Source organism: Phaenicophaeus curvirostris, chromosome 14 (assembly GCF_032191515.1).
Source record: "Phaenicophaeus curvirostris isolate KB17595 chromosome 14, BPBGC_Pcur_1.0, whole genome shotgun sequence".
Classification (NCBI taxonomy): Eukaryota; Metazoa; Chordata; class Aves; order Cuculiformes; family Cuculidae; genus Phaenicophaeus; species Phaenicophaeus curvirostris.
In genome coordinates this window covers 10,021,343-10,036,717 of record NC_091405.1, presented here as the reverse complement: position 1 = coordinate 10,036,717, position 15,375 = coordinate 10,021,343, and the positions used below count along the sequence as shown (strand labels likewise).

General features: G+C 35.4%; 1 protein-coding gene across 2 annotated transcripts in view; it reads left to right on the top strand.

Moving 5' to 3' along the window:
• CDH13 (cadherin 13) overlaps positions 1–15,375 on the top strand; it is a 447,506-nt gene that overhangs the window by 418,425 nt on the left and 13,706 nt on the right. The window contains exons 12-13 of one of the 2 annotated variants that reach the window (XM_069868789.1): positions 8,469–8,702; positions 9,953–10,168. In XM_069868789.1, the coding sequence (XP_069724890.1) occupies positions 8,469–8,702; positions 9,953–10,168 (450 nt within the window). Of the gene's footprint in view, positions 1–8,468; positions 8,703–9,952; positions 10,192–15,375 lie in introns of those variants that run through there. The other variant, XM_069868788.1, reaches the window with a different exon arrangement.

Below are 15,375 nucleotides of genomic sequence, written 5' to 3'. Positions count from 1 at the left end.
TTCTTTTTGAACTTCATGATATTATTTTTCAGCATTATCAAATTAACTGCAGAGAAAGGCAGTTAAGTATGAATTATGTTATTTCTGATCTAAACAGTTCCTGCACCTTCCCAAATGTAATTGAAACAATGTGTAAGAGCAAATTTAATGGACACAATATTAATTTTACAGATAATAAAATTTGACCTTTTATTGGGGAAATTTTACTTTTCAAAGTACATTTCGGAATGAACATCCTAATTTCCTCTGTACTTTTGATTTCAATAAAGGCCAAGGTAGTGTCTTTAAATTTGAAAACTTTTTATTACAGACTTGTGTAGACATAGTCTCTGGTCTATTAAAGAAGAAATTAAGCACGAGTACGAAATATCATGAAGCAGAGTTAACACATTAAAAAGTCATGAACTGTGTTTAATCTGAGAATGAGCTCATAATAGGACAAAGTCAGGTTTATACAAACTTGGAAAACATAAGAGGTTTCATTCAATTAGCAAAAGTGCCAATAATGGTGATAATTTTATTTCCTGCATTTAACATTTTAATCACTAAAAACAATGCAATATCACAAGCATACAACACAGTTATTGGGATTATATCCATAAAACAAACATGCTAAATGCAGACAAGAAATCACTCGAGTTTGAGAAAACTGCGTAACCACATTGTAGCATCGTCCTACAGAGTCTGTTAAATATTGGGGTATTTGGGATGGCTATAATAAATAGAGATACCCAGAGATGGAGTTACAGGTTCAAAATTTTAACTGAAGTAGCTTTAATTGCCATAGTAAGCACTGTTTCTCACAGCAATACTGTATGAGTGGAAGCAACTGTTTTCTTTTCTGAAAGTGGTTTGTTCCCTACATGACATCACCATCTCCAGAGTTTGACATTATGAGCTTTTACATGGCAGTCGTCCACAGGCAGGATGTCCAGCGGGAAGGCTGAGCCACAGGAAACAATCTCCAGGAGTAGTAGCCTCTATTTAATGGAATATATGCATTTGAGCAAGGTAAAGGTTAAGAAATATGGAGGGCTATAAAAAGGTGTGATTCTAGACTGGTGTGATTTCAGTGTTTCCTTTGAGCTGCATCAATCGGTTTTAAAAATAACCAACTTGAATACTGCTTTAGGACTGTAGTCACTTGTGTATGTGTAAATTAGTAAGTTGAGTGGCACTATTTCAATTCCCTGATGCCCATGCAAAGCAAAATGAGGAAGAAGAGAGTCACGGTCTAGTTTTCACATTTTTCATTGTTCCCAAGGACCAACTGAACTACACTCAAGCAATTCCAAATCTCATTTATTGTGCATGTCTCAATACTCCTAATTATTGAAAAGAAAAGTTATCATTCTGTTATGAGTGGTAACAGACAACATCTAAAAAAAATGCAGTAACAAAGAGATGTGCAACAATTTGCAATTAGAACTTTACCTTACATGTATCTAACCTGTCTTCTTGCTTTCTGGTGCACCTAATTAAATTACCAAAGATTCATTCCACCCAAAACATGCTATTTTAGAAGAAATCAGGCAATTAGTTGCTATGGCAACCCTATTAAGCCAGTTTTATATGCCTTATCTTAATTGCTGTATTAATGAAGAAGAGAAAATAAATTGAATACTCATCCTTTTCTTGCCATTTTAAATTTCAGTAAAATATGAATTGCACACAAAATATTGTTTTAATTTGTCATCATGGACTCATGATTAGAAAAAGAAATTAGAATGCTGAAAACAGTATTTAAGACGGATGGAAAATGTCAGTTGCGATTTGATATGCTGAAAGAGCTGTGCTTTTTTGAAATGTGATTACTCAAAAATAGGATCTGCATATATTATTTGAGTGAATAAATGAAGGATTGTAACATTTAAAGACTATTTATTTCATAAATTTTGAAAACTAACTATATGCCAATACATACAGAATATGCATAGGAAATTTCAGCTCATGGGAAATTTGGGACCTCTTCTATACATGTCAGTATATGGCATTAATAAGAGCAGTTTTCAAATATGTCAGAATCTGAGCAGCACAACCAAGTCTTAGAATCTTCCCAGTATTCTGCTTCAATTTACTTTGGTTGAACCATTAATAGATTTCACCTTGAAGAAAAACTGTGATGGAATACACCTATCTGAATGGGATTTATGCCTGCAGTGAGGGTACCTGCTGCCAAATCACCTAGTACACACACATTTTCTGATTAGAAAAACGGCATATGGACAGGGGAAAAAAATCCATGAGGGAGGGGGCGGAAATTGAGCTATGCAGACAGACAGTGCAGTATGTGGTAAGGCTGACGTGTTCTCTCTATAAATTATTATACTTATATATGGACTGCCAGAAATAATGCTTCATGCTTTTTAATGATATGGCTATGCAAAACAATTTGGGACCTTCTAATATGTTTTTTCCACTCTTTCTACTTCTCCTTTCTTGCTGTATTCTCTGGCAAACATGAAGCTGAAAATAGAGAAATTAGTGAAAAAATCCATATCTAAGGAGAGAACCTAGTCAGTCCTACAATTCACTGTTAGTTACATAGGAGTAAAATGAAGGAAATTCTGTAGCACCATTCCAGTTCCAAATTGACCTCAATGTGACTGTGATTCAGATGTAGTTTATAGAAGTTTTAAGAGATAAGGTTTTATTCATGATGGTTCAGAGGAAAGGTAATTGTGCCAGAAACTAGCAAACCCACATTATCAAAGGCTTTTTTTTTCCCTGCTCAAATATGAAGAAAAATTGTTCTCCCTGTAATTGCTCACTCATTTTGTATCTATGTAGCTTTATTAGCCAGTAAAAAAGAAGCAGCAGGAAAAAAAGTTTGGAATTGAGCTTTCTGACTTACCTAAGTGATAGTGCAAGTGAATTAAAAACTGCTCCTTAGTGGTAAACCATAAATATTCTAGTAAAAAGTAGAATAAATGAATTTCCACTCTACCACTCTCTCTCTTGAGAGAGAATCCATATGTCAATGGATGTCCTATTGCTTGCTCTAGGAATTAAATGGCTTTTTAATTTTTTTGCATCATGGTGTGGGAGGGCATAGATAATATGTATTAATTTGATGATGCTCTGAGCTTAATTTAATAAGAAGAAATGATTACAGAAGTCTTTTCACCATTCATAATGAGCATGTGAAAAGGCACAGTTCATACTCCATTCTTCCTAAAAGCTGTTCTGCCTTTGAGCAATACTGTGCCTTAGATCTGGGTGGCAGCTGGATTCTTTAGAATGGTTGACTTTTCCTCTTTATAAATTTGATAAATGGTGCCAGAATCCAAGGTCTCTGATGTTGCATTTACATAAATATCCCTTTGCTGTAATGGCCAAGATACAAACCACTGGGGTTTTAAACAGGGAAGATTCCCTGTGTTTGACTTTGATTCCGTTATGTGAACTTTTTAAAAATGAATGAAGACATACACTCTCATTCTCTCCCAATCTTAACACTTCTTGATTTGTGTGTGTGGCATTTTTCTTTAGTTGATTATCAACACTTTGTTCCTTAGTGGTGCCACTAAACAAATTATATTATTTACAAGTAAACTTAATTTCATCTAATGTATTCAAATCTCATTTTCATTCAGCATGTACATTTTTTGTGTTTCACAAGTCTTATTCTCACTCGTGCAACTTGTTCTATTTTAGATCAAGTCAAGTTTGGTGTCAAACTAAAAAAAAAATAAACTAAAATAGAAAATATTTCTTGAGGATTTTCCTCTTGGTTTTCACAAACTGAATAAAATTTTATTTACCTGAACAAATATTCTTATTATGCCCAATTTCTTTAATTTATCATATCCTTTGAATGTTAAAATAAAAATATTATAAAGACCCAATTCTAAAAGGAAAAAAAATACCAAAAAATACATTACAGTTATTCCAAAGAGGGATTTCAAAACTTAAGAATTCAGAAAGCTCAAGGTAGAATGAATAACATCAGTTTAATTCGTTGATTTTGGGTGGTCTGTTGACCAAATTATGTGATTTTAAGCAGCAAAGTTCAAGCAATCATTTTACTTGGATATGTTCTCAAGGAATATGCATCTTCATTTTCAAGGGTAATCTAAACTCATGGTAATCACAAACATTTAAACTTTTTCATTTTCTAAGTTCTGAATATGTATTTTTATGCTTGGAAAATGTAATAAGTGACATTTGGGTTAAACCTGAGATTTGCTGCAAATCAGAAAGGGAAAGCTGGAAGAAAAGGGTTAAGGCTTCATGAGATTTTTTTTGTCTTTGAGATACCTTTAAACAACTTCCATCTTGAAAATGGGCTGCCAGTTCAGAACAATGTTTCTGACCGGCTTCTGTAAGCACACACTGGCTATTTAGTGTAGATGGATAGCTACTTTTAACTACCCTCATGCTCAGCTGCACTCCTAGAAGAGAATATAGTGTCTAAGCATGATAACTGTTGTGATTTCAACAATGAAGTGCCTAAATTGTTTCTCCCACTGTTTCTATTATTTATAGAGCTCAGTTAGTGGAGAAGAACTCTACTGAATGTGAAAATAACAGGTTGATGTGACCCAGGTACCTGTGTAGCCAAGACCTCCTTAGCATTAAGTGAAAAAAAATGTATGAACTTGAAATGCTTCGTGAAAATCACACTGTCTTAAAACATATAAAATCAGATTTTATTTTAATGATTTGAGGCTGCATAGTTATTAGGCCTTCACCAACTATTTTAAAGTGTCTGTAGATATGCCTGCACAAGATGTGGTCAGACATTGAGATATGATTGTGCACTTACATGCTCATGTGGTGTGGATCCTTATTTCAGTCTTTTATGGTGGTAGCAATAAGAAAACAAGGTAGCAGTGCAAGCATGTTTACATCATGCAAAGGACCAGGATGCTATGCAGAGAACCCTCAGTCATATGATGAATTTCCCTTTGGATACCCCCCAAAATTAAGTCCTCGACTTTCATTGACTTCTTAAGGGTGTTTGGCTTCTTGTTGTGTGAGACACATCTCACCTGCTGTGCAGCAATTCCTAACTCTGTATATTTGCTCTCATTTCAATTACATGAAAGCTGTTGGTATTTGAATGTACCCTGACAGGCAATATCTTCATTTGGCTTCAAATCCGTCTAGATACTGTCTTTGATTTCATAGAGCACAGCTCAGCCATATTAGAAACCCATACACAAAACCATCACATTTCTGTAGAAAAACTAGAAAGTGGAACATGAAATGGCTCTTCATGTCCATAAAAATGTTATGCTCAGATTAAATGCATCATCAGCCATTCAACCATGTCATTGCTTGTTAGACATGCCATTTAATGCAAGTCTTGATACTTAAGAGAAATGTCATCTTAGTCCATGGCCATCATTGTGCATAATTGGTATCTTTTTAAGAAACTAACTACCTGATTGGCAGCCTCATTTGAGTAGTTAGATGTCTAAATGCCATCGTGATTCCTATGGGAACTTTTTGGACCAAAATCAAATGCCAGTTTTCAAATTTCCTGGCTGTGTGTTTCTTCAGAGGTCTTATAATTTAAGACTTTACACTTAAAATTATTGTATAATTTTGCGTGGCTTTTCATTAAACTTCAATCGTATGGAAGTTTGCAAAGTATGTGTTTCTATAATATTTCTTTTTAAATTATTTTTTTTAAATAAAGGTAACAACATGATCATTTATACTGATACTACTAAAATCCAGTTTAAAATCTACGTCTTCTGGCAACAGTCCCTTGTGTTACAGATTCTAGGGCTCCCACAAGTGGCGTAGCTGGAATATACTATGACAAGCATAGGAAAAAGTACAGATTCATCTTAAAACATGTTGCATTTGGAAATGTATGATACACTTATTGGAACTGGATCAGTAATGGACCAGTAATGTCTCTGTATCCTGGCATTAGACTGCATTCAAAACTTCTAAAAGGAGGCTTTAGTTAGGCAATAGCTACTGCTGTTGTATGATGCAACAAGTGACAAACAGATTACCAACAGTAGTTGAGAATTCCATAGGGCATGATTTGATCTATTGTCTGGAACAGCAAGAATTTGAAAATCTCTCTTTCCCAAATGGACAGAGAGGCCTTTGGAGGCAACTAAAGGTTCAAAGTGTTCAGCCCTAGGAGGAATGGCCAATTTAGTTCAAAAATGGGAGCTGAGCTCTTTTGAAAAGCTGCTACCAAGGGTTGCTGGACAGACGCCTTTATGTCTTGGTTTACACATTAATTCTGCTTTCAGCTGCAAGGTTTTACAATACAAATTAAGAGAAATTTTATTTCAGAATTAAAATATGCTATGGAAATCTTTCATTTCAAAACCAAAGCTGTCTTGAGATCGTGGTTTTTTTGAATTATTTCAAAGGCATAATACTGTCAAATTTATGGAAGTCATAAGCTGTCAATGGATATGTAGTGACCATTTTTCCTTGATTCATTTATTGTTGTATTTTTAATGACGAGAATGTTAGCAAGCTTCAGTTTATGACCTTGACATTTGCTTATTTTTCTCTTAGAGGTCTTCAAAATTCACCAAAAGGTTTTGTTTAAATCATTGTAAATAAACCAAACAGAGAATAAGTCATTGAAATGGACAGAAGCAATTTCCTTTCTCTCTCTTTGTGCGTAATAGTTGACTGGCCCATAAGCCATGCAAAGATAGTGAATCATTAGCATGGCTGAGAATATGCAGCCATATCTGCATTTGACATAATAACAGTACATTCATAATGCTGTTGGCTTCTTAATTTCAAAAGGCAGATTTTAATATTACTGACTTCAAGGAAAGATAAGAAGGGCAGTGCATAAGACATTATCAGTCCAGTGTGGAAATAATGCATTCAAAATTAAAGACAGCAGTTTAATTAAGTGTATGAAAGGCTGGCTTTTATGATCATATTTCAAATACTCAAATGTCTTTTCATCCATTCTGCCGTATGACTTTACTTAATAATATATCAGGAACAAAAAATGTATTGGAGTCTTTCTGCAAATTCAATTAGTCCAATAAAAAGTGAAAAATAGTTTCTTTTTCATTAAAAAGAACTCAACCCTAACCCTTCTGATGACAAAGTGCAAGATGAGGAGGAGGGGGAAGTTAAAGAACTATGAAAATTATGCCTTTGTTATGCATTTATGTGTGCATGAAACAGATGAGGTGTCACCATTAGTAACATTTGTTATTGAAAAGACTAATTGCATTCTGCTACAGTTAGTAGTTTATCAGATCCAGACCACAGGGTATTTACTTCTCCCTTAGGATGAACTTGCAGTGCAGCAATAATTCCATGGTTTATTGGGCTGCTATAGGCAGGGTAATTATGCTAAAGTGTGCCTTTTTCAGTGCTGAACTTAAAACTACAATGACACATTGCACTAGTGCTTTATAGGTTAAGTGCAGCCTCTCAAATCCTTTCTGCCTGCTAAGCCTTTATAGCTAAGGGAAGTGCAGAGATCACAGATCTTGTGTACTAAACCAGAAAAACATGTAACAAACAACCCAGAAGTGCAGCATTATGAAACAGATATTTCAAAGCATGGTATACGATGAAGGAATCAAGGTGCATTTAGAAAACTTTGAGATCAGTTAAAGTGGCATGGCAAAGGGATCCATAACAAGATACTGAGCAGGCTACTGGCTCAACCATGGAACACATCTGTAGTGACTGAATGTTATTACCACTTCTCAGCTCCTCTCTGACCTCTGTGAAATGAGGTGCTAGTCTCAGTCAACCTGCCAGTGGGCAGACATCTCCATTACAAACATTTCCAGCGCCACTGCTGGTTTGTCAGTCACAGCCTCGGCACAAAGGCTTGTAGTGGTACCATGGTGAATAAACAACATCCTCTCCTCTGCAGCTGGTTCTTTCAGGTCAAGGCTGAGGCAGGTTGGCAAATAATCTGAAAAAGCCAGAAATTCCACTGCTAACACAGGGTGGCTCTGGGTAAATAAAAGATCTCGTTTTCCAGAGTTGCATGTTGACAGGTTTCACTTCTACTGACATAAATAAATGTGGCCTCAAGGGTTGTTGGGGAACAATCTGGTCCTGCTCTATTGTGGGCACCCAGCATACAAATTGATTCCGCTCTGCTATCACTTTTCCTCTTGTCTTGTTCTCGATTTTTCTAATACCCATGCTGCTTGTCTAGGGGATGTTTCCTACTATGTTTCTCAGTATGTGTTTATGAACAGGTTCTTTTCCAGATATCTATTTATGTCCTAATCTCATTTTAACTTCAAAATATTCCTCTCCCAGAGGTTTCCTTAGAACAATTATCCATGCTGTAGAGAATCAGACAGGCTGGATTCTGAAAATACAGCAACAAATTTACAATAGTGACTCATCAGGTTTTTAAAGCAATAATTGTCATATAACAGAGGTAAGAACTATAAAAATTATTTCCCTTTGCAAGCATGCAGGTACAAATAAGATCAACTGTTTATAAAAGTATGATTTAATAAACATATATTTGTTTTCTCATACAGGTAACCCTCCTGCTACAGGTACAGGAACTTTACACATTACCCTAGAGGATGTCAATGACAATGTCCCATCCCTTTATCCAACACTGGCAAAAGTTTGTGATGATGCAAAAGACCTTAGAGTAGTGGTACTAGGAGCATCAGACAAAGACCTTCATCCTAACACAGATCCATTCAAATTTGAACTGAGTAAGCAATCTGGCCCAGAAAAAATGTGGAGAATCAACAAGATTAACAGTAAGTATATTACTTTTTTTATTATGCATTTTCTCATGCATTTATTACTCCTACCTCTAGACCCCAGTATACTCAGCCTGAAGCTGCCCATTACGTGAATTCAGGAGAAGTTATGCTTGAAAGTCTTGCAGGATGGACCCATTGCTGCTGTTTTACACTGTGATGGTTTTGCTCAGACCAGCTGCCTGGTGGGACATACTAATAGACTGTCTGCATTTTCTCTGAAATTTGTTATTAGTTTTATAAAAATTACCATATTTCACGACATGGAATTTTTATACATGAGATAGATACATAAGTCCTTGCTACAGGACAGTATGAAACTTTTGCACAGGCTTTGACAATGGACTTGAAAAAGTTTCTGATTTTTAGTATTTGGACTCTTCACAAATTAAATACCCAAATGCACTGTGATACATTATTGGTAAGAGGATCAAAGCCCATGCTATGCAATTGCTGAAGGCTCATATGGCAAATTCAGGGCACAGAGTGCTACGTTTCTTTATAATTTAAATGATTTCTGTTTGTTTTCTAACATATATTATTTATCTCTGTCATCATTGAATCTTTTAGTGGCTCATTTCAAATTCTTCTTGGAAAAAAAAAAAACTTCATGCAATTTCTCTATCTGGCTGAAGGACAAATTGGAGGAGTCATTTTCTTTGGTGTTCTCCAGACTTCAAACCACTGCTCTGTTAAACCCCTAAAAGAGTTATCACACTCACATGGGTACAAACAGCTGTTTGGACTCACTGTTGCTCAGGTGGAGCAGATCTGTGACTTAAAGAGATTACTTCCCTTCACTGCCTTCTTAATCAAACTGGGGAAGCAGCTAGCTGGATTTGCCTGTATGTCCTTGCGAGAAGGGTTTTTTGCCTTTGGCAAAGGTATATTCTTCCCTCTTGGGTTGCTTTGGGGATTACATGTCTTAGCATTTGATTTGTATATTAGTGTCCACAGGCAAATGCTGACAATAACTTGCAGACCAAATAATATATTTAAAGAAAAGGGTTTATTAGCAGTCTTTCTTTTGGTGGTGCTTGGGATAAGTTTGCAATTAGCTCTCAGCCCATGAAAAAATTTCTGGACTGCTACTTACCTCCAATTCAGCACTTTTATCTTTTCCTTAGAGTGTTCTTGGTTTTTTTCTTAATTTCCATGAAGAGCTGTGGGATGTCTGATATTGTCTGTATATTCTTCTTCTCTTCCAAATAATGATTATTTGGCTAATTCTACTTTATCCTTTGCAGATACTCATGCTCAGGTCATCTTGCTTCAAAACCTGAAAAAGGCTAATTACAACATCCCAATCTCAGTGACAGATTCTGGAAAACCACCTCTGACTAACAACACAGAACTGAAATTACAAGTGTGCTCTTGCAAGAAATCCAAAATGGACTGCAGTGCAACTGATGCCCTTCATATCAGCATGACCCTTATCCTTCTTTCACTCATCAGTTTATTTTGTAAGTCTTTTCCTGAACTGTAAGTAATGGAGTACTATTTAGCTGCTCGTTTGTATACTGCATAAGAAAACCTAAATTCATACATTGATATCGTAATGCAGTAAGTTTGGGTTTGGGTTTTTTTTTTCTGAGGAAGTAGCTGCAAGAGAGAGGGAGGGGAGGTTTTTTCATAGTCAAAAAATAGCAACAAATGTCTGGTTGTCAAATCAAGAAATAGATGTAATGATTTTAAGAAGGCTCAAAGAGAATTAGAGCTGGCATATGAAAAACTAAGAAGTACCAGCTGTAGTAGCAGATTTATGAGACGCTTTCATCTCTCCCCACTTGCATTCAATTCAAAAACAGAAACAGGAGATTAAAGGTGTTCTTGTAACAATAGCTGTTCTGGGTCACCGTGAAAATGAGTACTGTCTGCTTCAATCTATTTCTCTCTATAAAGTGCTCAAACAACTGGAACGTGAGGAACTTATTCAAGATTCTGGGCTTGGAGCCACTCAGAATTGAGAATCAAATCGCCAGTCTAGGTTGGAGGCCAGAGAAAACTGATACATAAAGGAAGTTTGCTGCTTCTGAGAAAACTTTCTAAAAGAGACTTACAAAATTCCTAATTTAAATTGGAAGGAGTAAAAGAAAATAAAAATATCCCTGAATGACTGAACAGCAGGAATTCAAAGCCATGTGACAGCTTCCAGCAATATTTTTTTAATGCAATATTGAGTTCCTTATCTGTTAAAAAGGAATAACTATATCCTATAACTATGATAGTAAATCTGTTGTTCAAGGATTATTACTGTCATCTTATGTTAGTAAAATACATTGTATGGTGAATTAATATCTGAGCCATGGAGAAAGGCCTTATATTCTTGATGAGATAATATCTACCATGAGGCAGAGAGGTCAAGGCAGAGAACGCTTACGCATCTGAGGCTTGACGTATGCTTGATTATACATCTTGTCAGGTTTTTTTCTTATATTATGTTTATCCCAAAAGGTTAACATGAAGGTCATTGTGAAAGAATTAGAACTAGCTAATGTTTGTGATACTCTTTGAAGATGAAAAGGAATATGTAATTGCTAAGTGTAAGTTCACATTCTTTGTTCCCATCAGTGACATCTGAAGTATCACCATTGGCTTTGGTTCAGTGATTCTGGGTTCAATCTGCTGGAACCAAACACAGACTTCCACTATTAGAAGTAATACGTTAAAAATATTTGACAGTATGTGACACTATCGCATGGTTGATATAAATACGCAGTCCATTGATTTAAATATATTCTTGTTACCACATCATAAATGCCGCTAGTGCTGTACTGGGCATGATTTTCACTACTGGAATTACTTATCTGATATGATTTGCACTTGAATGTTATTTACCTTAAGGCATCTGCATAGAGTACAATGAGGCAGAGAAAAGATTGGCTTTTGAAAGTTAGCATATTGCTTTTTTTCGAGACCTAAAGAAGTCTCATTGTTTTTCTTACCTAGAATTGCTTTTTATAATTCAGTGTATTGGAAAACTCTTCTTGACTACAGATCTTTCCCAGCTCAGCTGTGGGCAGAATATGGACTCCTGGCACCTGAGTGGTGATGCCTGGTTCTCTGAATGACAGAGGGCTTCTGTCTTCTGCTATAAAAGAATAAATAGCAGTGGATAGTCTTTACACTGTGAAACAATATAGACATTCCCAGAGCCTTTCTGCAACCTTATGTTTCTTCAGAGTACTGTAATAAGCATGGAAAAAGCTGTAATTTTAAACAAAAAATGGAATAAGATTACACACATAATCTCCTAACAGGGTGATATTCAGATCTGTTGTCCGAGCAATGAAATCAAAAAAAGGGCAATAGTGGGTGAGTTGAAAGGAAGGGGAGGAAAAACAATCTCAGTCTGAGGACAATGCTTGTTTTATACACAGTTGTTGGGAGTGAGAGAGTGAATTCCAGAAACAGATTGCAGCATAGACAGGCCTAATCCTCAACACAGGACTGCATTTTCTGCTAAGATTTGCTAGTATTCAGTTGCATGGTTTGGGTTCACCCCGTTACACGGCGTGAGGTTTGTATTCCTTGTCTGGTGCAGGTGCCTAATCATAGCGAGCATAACAACTTTCTTAACTATTTTTCTGGGATGTGACTGACTACATGGAGTCATAAAAGAATGAGGACAGGAGCCAGTTAAAAATTATGTGATTCTGTGTTTGAACTTCTTTAAAATGTGCTGGTATCACTGCATTCCCGATTCATTTTCACACAGTTTTTTTTTATGACTGCGATTAGTTCCATTGCAATGTTTTGTATAGTCCAAATATTTATCAAAGTAATCAAAGATTATGATGCCATAAAAACAAAGAGAACTTTAGTGCTTATTGAACAGATGAAATATCCCATTTCTAGAGGCAAGTTATGGGTTTAATTTTTACAAAAGCCCTTATGTGGCTGACTTTGCTCACAATGTTTATGTTTTATGAGTCTCTTGTTCTTAGGAGGTAAATCCTTGAGTCAAATGAACTTTGTTATTCATGCTAAAGTATTTCTTCGTTGTATTTGACATCTGATGTGAGGTTAGATAGACGTATGAACTACTCTGTGTGGCAGAACTAGGCTTTGTTTCAATTACAAAGTATCTATTCTATTATTATTTAAAGAATATTTGAATTCTGGAATTTTGACTTGTCAATAATTTCTTCACTTAATTGCCTAATCATAGAATGATGATTGTATTTCATATTTCTTTTTATATTTTACCAACATAAAAGACCAAGTTAGATTCAAATGGGTTGAATCAAGGGACTATAAGAACCAAAAGCACAATAGTCATGTCATAAACAAGCAGAATTCAGAGCAATTTCATTAGTGGCTCAGACACACTAGCCATAATATTTTACCTGACTTTCTTGTTAGGAAAAAATCTGGTTTTTAAGCACTTCATGTTGGGGGAAAAAAAGAAAAATAAGATAGCTCACTTAACTGTCAAACATTGATAAGAAACTTTTTCTTTGTTAACCTGGCAGTGGACTACGAAGTTGTAAGTTGACTTGAGCTTAAATGAGTAAAGTATTCCATTATTATGAATAGAAAGCAAAGTGAAAGACTGGAGGGGAAATACTGCTATGAAGAAATTAAATAAGCTGCAGGTCTCTACATTCAAATTAATTTGTTAAACTGGGGATGAAAGGCCTCAGGTATGTTGAAAAACAGAGACTTGCACAGGTGTCTGTACTGTGATTGCAAAGAAGCCTTAGAGATACTCCTGAACTTAACTTCCGATTAATTTCCACTAACTTTTCCTGTTTTAATACCTCATGTCCCCTACTATAATGTTTTTTTTTCTGATTTGAGGAATGCAGCTACAGGGGTAATAGACAAAATGTCTTTTTTTTTTTTTTTTTTTTAAAATTATGTATTTGGTATTAAAGAATTACAAATATTCAAATTATATTAAACTGGTGGATTTGAATTTACCTGAATGTAGACAGGCAGAATAAAAACTGCAGTGTTATCTTTCACCTAGTTCATGTCTTAGAGCAAAAGTAGCATCTGTGTCTGTTCTTTGTGCAGAACTTCAAGTGTCTGAAGCAATGCATTCTTGAATGGCAGAATACTAAGATAAATCATAGCAGGTTTCTAGTGGAAAAGACCTGTAATGTCATTGCTCTTTCTATTACAAGTGTAGATTTGTTACCCACTGATTCACAGTTTTTAGCCTTTATTGTGATTTATATTGCTTAGTTTTAGACAATCAGAATTATAGTGTATTTTTTTTCAGGGCTCAACTACTGTTTAGTTTTTAGAGTAATTTGGATATTTTTCCAAGAAAAGGTTCATCCCTATTCCACATAGTTTGAATGAGGAAGCTTCAGAGGAACCATTCCAAATAGGAGAATTTGTAAAAATAATGCTTACTCTTCATTTTTTTAATTACCTTTTAAAAAAAGAATCAGTTTAATTAGCAAGATTTGGAAGATTTGCAAGGTAGATTTTCCCATTTTTGAGAAGCAACGTATTGCTGTATGGGCTAGAATTTCAAAATCTACCAAGATGCTGTTTTCTGCTGTGAAGAGTGGTTTGTTGCGTTTTTGGGGCGTTTGTTCTGCACTATTCTAATTTATGTTACATTCTTGTATTAGAGCACTTCTCAAATGCTTGTATGAGAAAAATATCGGTATTCATGGCCTTAAAGCTTTTGGTTTATTAGACTCTAGTAAGGAAAGGATGGCTTGGGGCTTCAGGGTTTACTTTCAAATTGAGACAGCTTGATTTAAACCTCACTTTTAACACAGACCTCTGTGTCCAGTCTCCTAATTTCTCTGCAGGTGTACTCGGTCCTGCAATTTGTAGTGCAGTTAGCTTTGGGAGCCCACCTAAAGTTAATGGGGCTTGAAATGGCACAGAAGTCCATATGTATGTATTTAATTAGAGAAAGGATGTTTATATACCTAGTCATTGGACATGACAAATAGAAATACCCTCAAATAGCACATCAGCATATTTAAAATGTTCTTAATGACATTAGATTTTATTGAGTCAATTAGGTGGGAAATGGCATTTTATGCACATTTATACCACCCAAACATGTTCCAGAAGTATAGACATGAAAAAAATACGACAGTTTAGAAGATGTGTGTTTGGAATGCAAAAGAGAAAAATGTTACTAGCAAATACAGCTCCTTTCCTAAGAGCTGTAATATTGTCCCTGATGGTCATTCTGTAGACATGAAATGAACATTTAAGGAGATTGGTTTGATAGACCATTCAGTGTTGCGAATTCAAATGAACATTTTATGTTTTCATTTTCCCAACAGTTCTCAACAGTAAGTGTTGATGCACAGTGTTTTGTATTTCTTTTCTGAACAACCTTTTAAAGTCACATAAATATATTGCTTCATATATTTATAATCTGAATTGTTCTGGAGTAGTATAACTGAAAACTAGAACTGAAAAAAAAAGACTAGCTCAAATAAAGTCCACACTAAAGTCCACAGGAGTTTAACTGTCTCTGTCCTTGCATATTCCCTCACTCTATCACATCCAAACACCTCAAAATGTGCTCTCCATGCAGACAGCTTGCTACTTAGATTTAGATGTGACATGTGATGTTAAAGATGAATGGAGAGATTTGTTGTGCATAAGGCTTAGAAGATGTTTCTTTTGCTTCTGCATTAGACAGCTGCTACTTACAAAATCCTTAAAAATGCCATTGATGTTT